Source organism: Danio aesculapii, chromosome 6 (genome assembly GCF_903798145.1).
Source record: "Danio aesculapii chromosome 6, fDanAes4.1, whole genome shotgun sequence".
NCBI lineage: Eukaryota > Metazoa > Chordata > Actinopteri > Cypriniformes > Danionidae > Danio > Danio aesculapii.
This window is the reverse complement of record NC_079440.1, coordinates 20,525,290-20,540,205: the sequence shown is the minus strand read 5'-3', so window position 1 is coordinate 20,540,205 and position 14,916 is coordinate 20,525,290. Positions and strand designations below refer to the sequence as shown.

Sequence of the window (14,916 nt, the reverse complement as noted above, 5' to 3'; positions counted from 1 at the left end):
TACGTTAGGTCAAAAAAGGATTAATAATTTTACCCTGCACAAACTTAAGCCCCGTTTACACTGTCAAGTCTTGATGCCCAATTCCGTATACATATGATACTGCCTATATCAGATTTTTTTTGTCTGTCCGTTTACACGTTCTTTTAATTGTGACCCATATCCAATTCATGACTTTACATTTGCCGTACAATTTACGATGCATGCATAAACGCGGGTTTTAGCATATGTGCCACACTAGCCACGATGGAAGAAACTGTCTTGTTTATAGCTCTGCGAAATATGCGAAGCGTAGTATAAGCAGTGAATGGTTCAGTCCAGATTTAACCCCACGCAGTATACGTAATGGTATGACCCTAATGTGCGTGTGTGTGTAGTTGATGTAGCCTTTACCTGTGTGCGCACTGGTGTTGTTGGAGAGAATAAAGTTGTTCTATGTGTAGCCCGCAGTGAGTGTATTATTAGCGACAAAAAGCAAAAGTTACAACACGAAGTTCGCCCAACTTTAAAATGATTTTGAGGTGGAGGAGGTGGGAAAGGGCCGTCATTGCAGCTTGTGCTTATGGTTTATATGCTGTCTTCCACCATTCAAAGGAATGTGTGGTTACGAGAGAGATCTCAGGTCTGGTGGGAGCAAATTGTGGCGACTGACCACTTTCCTCCATGTTTCCTCTGTTGTTGTTGTTTACCGCGTCGGAATCTCCACACACGTTCTTCCTTCTACATCATTAAACCGCGGAGAAGCACCACCTGTCACAAGTTTAATGATGATCACAACAGAACGCCTCAATAAATCCGATCTGCCTGTTTACATGACAGTCGCATAGTCACACATCCGATTTATATCTGATTTATTTCCACATATGAAGGAGACCTGAAACCAATCTCTGAATATCCGAATGCATGCGTTTTTTTTCTGTTTACACGGTCATCATACAGATCCGATCTGTGTCACATATGAACAAAAAATCGGAATTGGGTCACATTTATCTGCAGTGTAAACGGGGCCTTAAACTTAACTTTAACGGTACACAAGCAAGAAGTGCTAAAAGTTTTTGATTTTGTATGTCTGTTTGACAATTTGACAAGCTCTGCGCGAGTGGGCGTAACCGCCGTAAACTACTGATTTTCAAGACAGCCTCGCCGCAGAAAATTACCAGCATTTGATCAGGGCACGTTAAGGGTGCAGGTTTTCTCCAAGTGGTGCTCACTGATGTTGATTTTATCGAAATTTGGTACCGAACGAAAATGATTTTTTCGATACTCGGTAGTATCGAGACGATTCGGTCGGTGCTTAAAAAGTATCGAACTCGATACCCAGCCCTAGATTTTAGATTATAACAATGATAATTTTTCTCCCTTTTTTATGTTTATCAAAATGTTTATATTAAACTAAGCATGTATGTGGGACTTTTATTTTGAAAACGTTACACACAAAGTCAAAGCCAGATGCACCAGTTTGTTTTCTGTGTGTTACCAAGCAATGGCTCCCACAGTCTTTCCCACAGGCTTTAGAGCTCGTCAGAGAGCAAAATGCAGGATATACAGATTACAAAATGTATTCACAGCCACCCCAAAAGAGCATAAGGTATGTTTAATTGTGTCTTTGTTAATTGATTGTGTTTATTGTGAAAACAATCACATGTAGACTGCTGAGGGTTGTGTTTAATGCACGTTTAAGCACTGAGTGTTTAACTCAGCTCGTTCAGTATTTTTCTTTCTGGAGTAAAAGAATAGCAAAACACTTTATTAAATGTATAAAACACTTAATTATCTATTTATGCAGAGGTTAATACCAATTCCTGGCTGTGTTTACATTTACATTATAGCTTCAAAATACAACACATTACATCTCTGTGACTCTCTTTTACTGAGTTTAATTATAATTTAGCCTATATTTTATTTTAGGTTACTCTGTCTGGTGGTTTACGTTAGATAGCTCACTCACTCCATGCTAAAATAAACTTCTCCACCACTTAAGTTCAACAAATGAACAGGGCATCTACTCTGTTTGTTAAAAATTTATATTTTTTAAATCAAGTATGATTATTTTGCACATTTATTTTTTCAGTATATCATGTTGTGTTAGAGTGTGCATGCATGCGTGTGAGTGAGAGGGAGAGAAAGAGAGCACAGAGTGCTGCATCAGAGCGGAGCTCATTAATATTTATGAAATATTTATAAATATGGTCAATAAGACCATCTGATTGTAGCGTTATTTTATGGGTAATAAATGAGCATATAAAACCATTTCTGGAGAATTGTGAACTTACCTAACCCGCATACCTAAGATGTAGATATCAGACAACAATTTTATTAAATCAAGACAGTATATGGCACCTTCAAGCTGCCTGTTCGGTTGTCAATTAAATGTTTTTAGTTCCTGAATTAATTGTTGTATCATAAGAAATCCCTTTAAATTGCAAATCTGATCAAAATTACAAATCTTGACATCAAAATAACTATAGCTATATACAATATCCAACTGGATCAATTTAATGCTTTAATAATGTTCCATACACAAGTACTCAAGTATCAGTGATTGGCTAAAACTTTTATTTGGGGTCCAAGAGTTAAGCCTCTTGTGTTTGTTATGACTATGTTATAATTTTAGGCAGAGATGCTATTTAAACTATGCAAAACATAAAAAAAATGATCTATAAACTAAGTGTAAATAGTAGTTTGATGCTATTCAAATAAGGGTTCCTCAGGCTCAGTGTATTTTTAATAATATGTATAAATAGTATGCATTAAGATATTTAGTGTATATGATATTAGCTGCATTTACAGTGTTTTTGATTTTCTGAATTTAAATGTGATCAGATTTTCAGCCAAAACCTTTGAATGTACAAAACAGATCAGTTACCGAATGTCCAGTTACCGAATTTAGCTTTAAATATGACTTTTTAGTATGTCTCTGTATGAAACTGAAATAACTCTGCTCTTGCTTCAATTCATAACAGATGGTTTAAAGTACAAATTAAATCAAACTAACCATATAATTTTGTCAGCTCACATTGCCAGTTTTGTGGTGAACAATGTATTTCTGCGTTCATTAAGGAAAAAAAATTGCTATTGTGATCTAAAATTAAAATGTGAAAATGACTTCCTGTTTTTTTCAGTTAAATTCTCAGATCACTTGATTTTTGATGTATTGGGCGTGGTTAACATACTTAACCTAACCCAGGCTCATTCTGAATATGTACCGCTATATACATTTCTGGAGAGCACCAAATACATCCTAGGAGGTACGTTTTTTTTGCAGTTTTTGTTTTCGCGAATCCACCAGAGGCCACTGTGTGTGCTTTTTGAGATCTCAAATCTTTTCTCGCGAGTGCCATTCGTGCCTGTGTTCTTGCGTAAATACACCAGAGGCCCGCTGTTGACTGACTGACTGACTGAGTGATCGACCGATCTCCCCACCCTCCTCTTTCCCTAAACCCAACAATAGTGTTTTTAAAAGTACTGATTGACCCGCCCCACTCACCCCACTTCCCTAAACCCAACTGACAGTTTTAAAAAGCAATCCAGAAAAAGAAAAGCCCTTGCCTGATTTTTACCTCGCGTTCAGATATTACCACAGTCTCACCCTGTTATTTACATTATTTATGTCTTGGCTTCTATTTTTGTTCTACCTACGTTATTCGCCAGACTCGTAACCCCATAGTCAGCTCCTCTCTGCATCTCAAGTCCGCTGACATGCATGACGAGCTAACTGGACAATCTGGTAACTGTGGGAAAGCCGTCCATACGGAGATAAGCGGTCAGCTGGTAGGCGTTAAAAGGAATGGCATCATACCACCCTGGTAGTGTTCATTTTAAAGAAGAAATGCAGCCATACGTACTTCTGGCTACATAATTTGAAATCTCCTGGAAGGTATGTATGGCTACGTTTTCAGGATGAGTCTGTGTTGACATAACCACACCCCTCCAACTGTCAGTTTTGACAACAAACAGAAATGGTGAGGAGGAGGGTGTTTGTTAGGTTGTAATAACTTTTTAAAACCCATTTCCCGATCTTACTAAATGAAATGCCAGCCTGATCTCACGAGAAAACGTAAGTTCAGTTCAGTTGTATGAAATTGTACGATTTTAAAAAGAAGGCGTGGTACCCAACCCCACCCCTAAACCCAACCGTCATTGGGGGATGAGCAAATCGTTCTAAATTGTACAAATTAGATTGTACGAATTCATATAAATAAGCCTCTAAATCAAAAAGTTACAAATTGCCATAAGATTGTGTTGGAAATGCCTACTTTACTACCTCCATTCAGCTGGCAGCAGAAAAAAAACAAGCCATGGCCACTGTTTTCTCATTTACTATTCCGTTTCTATAGGAACTGCGTCACAATACAAAAAAATTGTGGTTTATGTGGACTTTAAGAATTTGGAAAACTTGGGGAACACAAAGTAGGATTAACAGAAAGATCATTCAATAGTGGCTAGGTTTATACTTAAGTAGCAAAATGCACCAAAATCAAGCATACAGCAACAGGGCCAATGTTAAACAAAAGTGGTATTATTTCACAATTCTTGAGGACTGGGAAATGGCTACTTCACCAATGTAACAGAATCTTTTTCTGAGCAATGTTTTTTTTTTTAAATCTCATTTAGCCCTCATGCATAATGCTCTTGACAAATCATTAGACGTGGTTCTAGAGAGTTCCTTTCTAGGTAATTATGAACCAAAAAACTGTGCCTGTTTAAACAACAAACTCACCCTATCACAATTCGCAATGCTAAAGATTTGTTCAAACCTAAGTTGTTTTTACAGCACTGTAGGTTCAAGAAACTACAGCTCCTTGCAGGCCTGGTTTCTATATTTAGGCTTACTAAATAAATGAAGACAAACAAAAAACACATTGTACAAAAACCCCACAAAAGGTTATGACCTAAATGTGGGAATTAGGGAAATGATTTAGTTGTGGTGTGTTTTTAACACACTGACAAAGGTCCAGAATTTGCCATTGGTGCAGATTTTTTGCCACTATTTTCTCATTTGTCCTGTTTTGACTGCTATTCCATCATAAATTGTGGAAAAACCCATCGAAGATTTTGAGACCACGCAGAATATGACATAACTGAAGTCAACTTTTGCTACTGCTAAGGGTTTCTTTCTCTAAACATCACATGAAACGGGTCTTTTCATCATTACACCTTAGCAACCACACAGCAAAACCAGGCAACCACCCACCTTTTTTTTTTTTTTTGCACAGGCAAGCATCTATCTTTTCAGAAAGGCAAATTACCCAATTCCAGGGAATAGTAATAATAGTAATAGTGAAAAAGTGAGAGGCGAAAAAACAGTGAAATGTCCTACACTGAAAACCCTAATAAGTTGACTGAACTAAATTAATTGAGTAAACTCGTTGCCTCAATTTAATTGAGTAATGGAGTCTCCCAAACTTGCATATTTAAGTTTATTTTACTTGTAGTTTATTACTACTAGTTTTGTAGACTATACTTAAATTGTTCAGTTCACCAAACTTAGTACTTAAGTAGATTAGACTGAAACTGTTCAGTTCACCAAACTTAGTACTAAGTTTGGTGAACTGAACAATTTAAGTATAGTCTACAAACCGGCAAGTAAAATAAACTTAATATGCAAGTTTTGGGAGACTCCATTACTCAACTAAATTGAGGCAACGAGTTATCTCAAATAATTTAGTTCAGTCAACTTATTAGGGTTTTCAGTGTGTGTAATAATATACTATGAAAAATGATTAAATAAAATAAAAAAAATAAAAAAGTAACCATTTATTCACATTATGATGAATAATTATACTGAAGCCATTTGTTTTCTGATTTTAAAAAAAGGTCTTGCACTTAAAAGCTTGCACAAATTAGAATTTTACAGTCAAGACTACATTTGTGAAAATTACCTATTTTTTTCAAAGGATTAATGATGATTTTGAGCTCACTACACTTGAAATCTTAAGTTTATGCATTTTCATGGTACATAAGTTAAATTAATTTATATTTTTAAGTGATAGGAACAAAATGCTAAATTTTAAGTTATGTTCAGTCAACTTTACTTAATTGTTTAAGTAAAGACAACATTTGGGCTTACAGTGTATGGAAATTCCCATTCAAAGCATTAAATGGCCTTCTGCAAATATAAAAAGAGATTCGACTGACCAGAAATGTTGATTTTAGCCATTCACATTCAGTTTTTTATGTAAAAAACAAAACAAAACAAAAAACAAGGCAACAGAAATGCATTTTTAAAATCTGCACCCAGAATACTGTGGATACTGCATGTGCCAGTGTGTACATTCAAATAAACGAACATAGAATATAAAAATATCTAAAATAACACTTTAAGTCGCAAGGCCAATAACAGGCATGATCACTGACAGCTTCACTGAACCCCTTGAAAACACACGCACCACGCACCCACAAAGAGCTCCATGAGCATCAGTCCTAGCATCCACCGTTAACACGGGTTTGGTGGGTAGGAGATCAATCTGGAGTACGGCAAACAAATGCGTAATCATTCCACAACGATCTAATATATATACTCACCACAAAGCAGCTGCATCCAAGCGCAGGTTTTGTAGACGGTGGCGGTGTTGCAGAAAAAGAAGAGCGCCATACAGGCGATGCAGCTCAAAATGAGCACCATGGACAGCAGCACGAAGAATGAGGCCGCCTTAAACGCGCCGGACGGGATGGAGCTGAAGTCCGAAAATGTTCCCTGGCAAATCAGCTCCCGGTTCGAGTTGCCGTCGCCCACACAGTAATGGAACAGCCCGAAGTAACCGGCATGTGGTGTACTCACGCTGTCCCCGATCCAATAAGGCTGGATGAAGACCACCACGTTGATGGTGGCGAAGCAGATGGTGAAGATGGCCCACAAGACACCGATGGCTCGAGAGTTACGCATATAGTTGTCATGGTAAATCTTTGAGGCTTCTTGTGAAGGTAGCATTTTTCCTCGTTGCACCCAACCGTCTACCCTCCTGTGATTTGTTTCTGCTATTTCCGGCGTCTCTATCTCCCCCTATCTACCCCACCGGCACCCTCAGAAATGCGCCTCTGCCGCGAGTCCTCAAATGGAGATGAATAAAGATCTGTCTAATTTGAAGTGGGCTAATGAAGATGTGAGAGAGGTGTCCGTCCTTGATGCTATCTACCAGAACCGATCAGTCTTTTCGTCACATCAGAATTGATCAACATAAAACAAATAAATAATTGATGGAAACGTTATGATAATGCATTCGTTGAAACAAGAAATCACGCTCTGTTCCGTTCCTCCTCCGTTCTCCGTGCAGGAAAAAAAGATTGAGATTACATGGCAAAATAAGTGTTTATGGCAAAATCGAGAATACGCATTATTGCTGCTCGGTGTGTCTGGGCATAAATAGTATATCCGGTGTTCCTCTCATCTGCGGTGAAGCTGTCAAGATGTCAATGATGGATCTTCCGCAGGCGAGCGAGAGCAGATTTAACGAAATCTGGAACATCGGCGAGAAGCGTCGCACGTAGTCGTAATAATAACCTGCATGTGTCCGTCGCCAGAAACGTCTGAATTTCATTCAGGAGGGCACTTCTTTTTCCGGTTTGTGGCTTTTGTCTTTCATTGCAAGCGTCTCCGACGTCCCAGTTAGGTTATTTCTTCTCTGCGCGCACGCGCTGGTGATGTTCAGAGCTGCCGGTGATGCGCGTACACGATTTGGGATATTGCAGAAATTTCAATAAGTTCACGCCCATTCAACATGCGTCAATACATATTAGTAGCTGTAACTGTTTTTTAAACGCGTTCAAAAGCACAGCTTTGCAGATTTTATTTTAGTTTAAAGTAAGAGATGGCACGTTTATCTTTTTCATCAATACTAGAAAATGTGGTAGCCTAATCTGCTCATTCTTAGTGGGAAATGATATTTACGAGGAATTCCAAACTTTAAATCAAAATAATTAGGGAATTGGCCAGTTGTGCAGACTTTACTTTCAAATGATCCACGGCTACACCTGTAGAAACCCAGAAAGAAAATGGAAGTTTGGTTAAATTCACACTTTTTAACTTGAAATATAACTTGTGTTCTATCAGTCATTTTAATACAGCTCTGACATATTCGATGTGTTAATCAAGGGATCAAACGATAACCTAATAGTTCAGCATGTCTCTGAAGACATCATTGATGAATGTCTTAAGGACCATTGGCCAGTTCGAATAGCATTACAAGATATTCATAATGCCCAGCGCAGAAGGCTGTCTTTCATTCATCCCCTTCTTTAATTCTAATCAGGTAGTAAGCACTGCACACTCTCAGAAAAAAAAGGTGCACGGTGGTACAAATAATGTTCCTTAAGGAACAGTTTTGTACCTTTGCAAAAGTTTTACCTTATATGGTACAGAAAAGTCCACTTATGATACTGTTCTGTAGATTTTATGGTACAATTAAAATGAAGGTACACAATTGTTCTCATTAAAAAGGTACATAAGTATTGGACAACTCCTTCTTTGTTACAATATCTATGAAAATACATTTTACTGGAAGGGCAAAGGGATTGTATGAGTAATTTCCATGTTACAACATGAATCATTATTTAAAATCATATGTTTAAAGATTCTCATAAACATTAATTAAGTTCTACAATACAAAACAACTGGTAAAACAAAACTATAGATATTGTAAACTAAACATTTAAGGCATTTTTATTAAACATTTGGTAAGCATTTTCTGATAAATACAGATATTATTGACATCCGCACCTTTTGGCGTTTGCTTTCCACTACGCAATGTGTTCATGCAGACATTTTACTATTGTAAAACTAAACAAACATTGTGCATATCTTCTTACAATACTTTTGCATAATTCTATTTCTATTATAAAAATTAAGTAAATTAAATGTACTTTAAAGTGATTACAAAGGTATTATGTAAAAATGTTTTTATTGTACATGGGAGAATGTATATCTGTAACATTTTTGTGAAAAGTGTGAAATGTTTAAATAAAAAAATATATCTTTTAATTTATGTTAATAATTTTTTTATTATTATTCTTTAATGTAAATGGAAAATGCGCGGTTGGCGTTTCTGTGTGGAGTTTGCATGTCGATTTCCCGCACAAGTCCAAAGACATGTGCTGTAGGTGAATTGGGTAGGCTAAATTGTCCGTAGTGTATGTGTGTGTATGGATGTTGCAGTGTTGTCCAGTAATGGGTTGCAGCTGGAAGGGCATCCGCTGCATAAAACATATGCTGGATAAGTTGGTGGTTCATTCCGCTGTGGCGATCCCAGATTAATAAAGGGACTAAGCCAAAAAGAAAATGAATGAATGAATGTTTTATATTTACTGGAAATAAATTGACGCATTTTGCATATAGCAAAATGCCTTTTAAATAGACATTGAAGGAACACATTTGACACTGTTAAGGTACAAAGTGTATTGTCACTGTAGTGGTACCTTCATGGATCACGTTTGTATCTCTGATGAAGGTACAATGTTGTATCTGCAGGTTTTAAAAACCAAAGGTACATTTTGGTTTCCCATGGTACAAATCATGTCCTTAAAGGTACAAACTACAATGTTACAAATTAGTTTCTTTGTCTTAAGGTACAATTCTCTTCCATAAAAAGGTACTGCCCCAGTGACAAGGGTTTGTACCTTCTTTGGTACAACATTGTACTATTTTTTTCTGAGAGTGCAGAGGTCGAGTTTTGTGAAGAAATTTGGCAGTTCTACAATGTTCTAGTGCTGCTGGAACAAGTGGAAGTGTCTAACAATGCAAGGACACAGGCCACCATCCTTCTTTGCCACAAAGAAGAAACCAGCAGAGGAACCTTGTCCAGTTCCTCTTTAGAAGCGTTTATAGCTTTTGTTTCTAGTTGAGACAGGGGATAAAGTATCCCACAAGGGGACTTGGTGCCAGGCATTATTTTAATGGAACAGTACTCAGTTAAAATGTAGTTGGGTTGCTTTTTGTCTGTTGGCTATGGTATTGATAACATGAATGAAATACGAGAGTTATAGGGATTTCTACACATTGATTGTTAAAAGGTTGAATAGTATCAGAACTCACAGGCAGGGTCTTGTTCAAGAGTTTAGTTGGACTTAAGGTCTTTATGTGTCCAGATTGACCAAAATACAGACCGAGGTTTTTATAGATCCCATAACAAATGTAAAATAAAAAAATAAAAAAATAAAAACAAACCTGACCTTATGTACATTTCAAGACCTAATAAGAGACAATCTAAACACCAAACATTCAACTATTATTCAACTCTCCTAATTTTATCTATTTTTTTTTTTTTTTATTTTTTTTTGTGTTGAGATCAGAGGGCTACAGGGAAAAGCAGTTGTGTATATAGGCTCTACTGTTATATTAATGCAACAGCACATATGGAGGACATTAAGGAGGCCAAGTGAGCACCTGTGAACACAGTTGTAAATGTGTAAATTATGACTGTCAGGGTGAGATTTGACTTCTTAAACAAAAAGGTGATTTGTTGAACTTGGGAGAGAACGGTCATGGACTCTGGAGATATCTCAAGGGTGAACATCTGTGGAACAAGCATAGGGAGCATGTTGTAAATCTGAATATGGCTTTGCCCCTGCCATCAGAATATCCTAAATTAATAAATGTAGAACATCAGAAAATCATGACAACATACCACAACATACTCCAGAGATAGCAACTCAAACTAAAGTCACCACTGATATTTCAGACAAGATTAATCAATTACACATTTTATTTAAGCACTGACAATATCCCAGAAAGGTGTAAAGCTTATGTTTCTAATGTAAAGATGAATATTATTAGAGTGGAATGGAAAAATAATATAACCTTCTCAACGTACTTGGGCCTCTCCGCTTGATCTATTGTAAAAACCCGAAGAAAGCCTGTTTCTGTGATGACAATTGATAAACCCAGCAAGGATTCATCAACTTCTCATTTTGTCTAGTTTTTAAAGTGACAGCTCACCCAAAATTGAAATCCACTTGCATCCTCCACTTTCTTTCTTTTCAAATAACTAAATAAATATTCAACAGTCAAATAAATATTGAAGAATATTGGAAAGCAGGAGTCGTTGACTTTAATTTGTTTCTACAATGGATGTCAATGAATTTCACCATTAAAGGTTCAGTAAAAGATTTACTCATTATTTACTCACCCTCAAGTAATTCCAAACCTTAATAAGTTTCTTTCTTCTGTTAGGCACAAAATTATATTTTGAAGAAAGACTAAAACCTGTAATCATTGACTTCCAAAGTAGGAAAAACAAATACTATGAGAGTAATTTGATTAAACCTGAATTGTTTAATATTTCATTGCCTTCTCAAATGTTTGATGCTTATTGATTGAGGTACCAGATTACTTTTTTATAAGTTAAAAACTATTTCAGTTTCAGTCTTTATAATTTGACTTACGTTATTAGTATAATTTGATTTTAATGTGTTAATTTAGCTGTTTGTGGAAATTTTTGTTACAAGTAGGAAATTTGCAGCAATTACAAGTTTTTGTTGCACAAATTATAATTTTTCTTCCACAATTACTATATTTTAATTTAAAAGTTCAGCTAAATAATTAAAAACTGAAATGACTTGACAGTGGCCACCCGTAGAAAACACATATGTTCTCTCTATATGCACCAAACACTTTCTTGCAAACACTCCATGTCTCTAGAATGTAATGTGTATTTATATAGCGCATTTATTGTGTATGGCCATACACCCAAAGTGCTTCACAATAATGAAGGGGCGGGGAGGGGGTCTCTCCACACTACCCCCAGTGTGCAGCATCCACTTGGATGATTCCACAGCAGCCACAGGACAATGGTGCCAGTGCGCTCACCACACACCAGCTATTGGTGGAGTGAAAAAGCATTGTGCAATTCTGAGTGTGCTTCACACAGGTGAGTGGGGTAAACAAACCACTTGTAAAAAATTGTTTTTTTCCATATTTACCAGACAATTTCTTAAACTCTACAAATACTTAATAAAAATGTTTACCTCTTAGCACACCACAAATCACATAGCAATACTTTAATCCTAAATATAAATTTTGCGCAATATACTGCACAATAATGCACAATATGTAAAGTACTTGTATAGCCTCTCTTAGGTTATGTGTATAGTCAACTATTTATTTTATATAGTTAGATTACCAGCAAATTGTTATGTTTTTTTAATTGCTCTTTCAACAAATCTGCATATTTTGTTGTACAGTGTTGTGTTCATATTTATATTTATTAATGTAGCATCATGTTCCTGTGAGACAAGACATTTTTGTAACAAAATGACAATAAAAACAATAAAACATGTAGCAAAACTTGACGAAATAATTACAAGTCAACTTGACTTGACTTTTCTGTTAAGTATTATAATTTGTTTGAAAGACTATATTTGTCATTTTTAGACAATTGAAGTATCAGATAAACAATTTTTCTTAATATTTGACATCTGTTTTAACAGGACTACTAAATAAAGATTATCAATTTTTGGGGCTGATTATGATGCATTAATGTACAAAAATTTGGTACAAATTAAATATTTTTAAGGAGTGTAACTAATCAGGATTAAGTAAATAGTTCCTCGCAGTTCGACCACTCACCTGGCAACGTTGCACACAGGAAGATATACTGTACCTCAAGCAGATGGAAATCTAAAATCTATGTACGCCCCACACATATCTTTGTTTCAAATTAATATTTTCTATATGATGCTTTACAGTAATATATTTGTGCATATTTAAAGTTCAGATGCAAAACCTCCAGTTGTCATCTGAAATTGTTTAATATTAGCATTTTTCTCAGCCTCCTATATCTTGATTCAGTAATTTCACATTTATGGCAGAGAATAGATTATTTTAATAGCTTTTAACATGAAAATAACTGAACATAAACATAAAAGGGTGAAAAAATGCTCATTGTAGAAGAAAATTACAGATGGCACTTAGAGGTTTCTGCATCTGAACTCTTCATATGCAGTTGAAGTCAAAATGATTAGCCCTATTATACATTTTTTATTATTGTCTTTCAAATATTTTACAAATGATGTTTAACAGGGCAAGGAATCTTTCTACAGTATTTCCTATACTATTTTTCTTCTGAAAGTCTTATTTGTTTTTGTTTGGCTAGAATAAAAGCATTTTTTTAACTTTAAAAAACATCTTAAGGTTATTATATTAGCCCACTTAAGCTATATATAAATATAACTATATAACTATATAACTATACATTTAATTAATCAGTACTAAAGCCAAAACTGTCTGGAAGTAATCTAACAGATCACAGTGTGAAAACTAGTACACCGAAATGATCATCTTGGGGGAAATATTAAATACAATAAACAGCAAAAAATCTTAATAAACATATACAATTACATTTATTTATTTATTTTTACTTTCTATTTCTAAAGATATTAAGTTGCCAAACTCTTATTAACTAATGTTTTATTCATTCATTCATTCATTCATTTTCTTTTCGGCTTAGTCTCTTCATTACCAGGGGTCGTCACAACCAATGTTTTAATGTTTTATCATTTAATGTTTTATAAAACTGTTTTGTTTAAATGCACCAAAATAACTGGCTATATTGAATGAAAAATTGTTAAAAATTTTAATTTTCAAAAGAGAGTGTACTCATTTTTGCTAAACACCTTGATTGTCTACTAAGAGAGAACGTTAATAGGAAATGCAGCCCTGACTTGTACTCAATCAGCAAGCTCTTTATGAACTATTTGTTTTCCTCATGAGAAGCTAAGAAAAGGAAATATGGTGAACAAATTCATTGTTTTTGTTGTTGTAGTTTTAGCATTTTTGCCTGAATTGAGATCTAATCATTTTATTTTAACAAACTGCTCTCAGTTAATAAGTAAAACTTTAAGGATATTCCTCTAACCACCTACATGCAAAAAATCCTTAGATCTAATCACAACAAATAGGAAGATACTTGGGGCATTATTAGTTAGTTTAAATATTAGTTTAAATATTAGTTAAAAGTTGAAAAGTTTTGAAATAATCCACAATAAACAGGTGAGCTAAACAGATAAGCTAAAATTGTCCGTAGTTATGTGTGTGAATGATTGTTTATGTGTGTTTTCCAGTACTGGGTTGCAACTGGAAGGGCATCTGCTGTGTAAAACATATATTGGATAAGTTGGCAGTTCATTCCACTGTGGTGACCCCTGATGAATGAAGGAACTAAACTGAAGGAAAATTATTGAATGTGTCACGATCACCAGTGATCTAACCCTTATAGATTACAATCCTGTCACCAAATGAACTACAAAACCTGTCATGCACCACACGCTCACACCTGTTCCGGTTTTTCCTTGATTACACACAGCTGGGAGCTGATTAAAGACTGATTACATGGACCATAGGTAGATACAGCACACAAAAACACTGACTAATCTTGTAAATAAACTGCACGTGGATCCTCAACTCTATTGTCCAGCACCCTTGTATTACAGAATGAATGAATAAACAGGTGAATACCTGAAGATATCAGGTTTGGGTTTAATTATAAATAATAATTATAATATCATTATTATTATTACTATTATTACTCAGTATTTGAGTCATGACACATCATTTTGTGCCAAAAGTCAATAGAAAATTGGCAAAGAAATCTAAAATCTAATTGTCAAAATCTAAAATCATTTGTGTTATTTGAAAACAGAAAAGGAACCATTTTAAAACATTCCATGTGACCTCAGTAGCTCAGCTGTAATCATATGACGGTCCAGTAAAATTTTGTGCACCAAAAAGTTGTGAAAACAGCATTTGCGCTTGTCTTTTGTTCCGTGACAAGTCATGCTGCATGTTTACCATGGGCAGTACGTATTACCATTAGAGTCAGCAGTGCAACATGCAAGGGTCTTATTGCCCATAGTAAATGTGCACCTCAGTCTGTATGATATGTGAGCTTCAAACAACTGATTTCTATAAAATCAACCAAAGCTCTTCAC

The 14,916-nt window shown here is 35.4% G+C and overlaps 1 protein-coding gene across 2 annotated transcripts in view; it reads right to left on the bottom strand.

The window, feature by feature from the left end:
- Window positions 1-7,588, bottom strand: part of lhfpl4a (LHFPL tetraspan subfamily member 4a) — a 38,180-nt gene extending 30,592 nt beyond the window's left edge. For both annotated transcript variants that reach the window (XM_056459025.1, XM_056459024.1), the window contains exon 1: window positions 6,523-7,588. In XM_056459025.1, the coding sequence (XP_056315000.1) occupies window positions 6,523-6,928 (406 nt within the window). In that variant the 5' untranslated portion in view covers window positions 6,929-7,588. The remainder of the gene's footprint in view (window positions 1-6,522) is intronic.
- Between the last annotated feature and the right edge of the window lie 7,328 nt (window positions 7,589-14,916).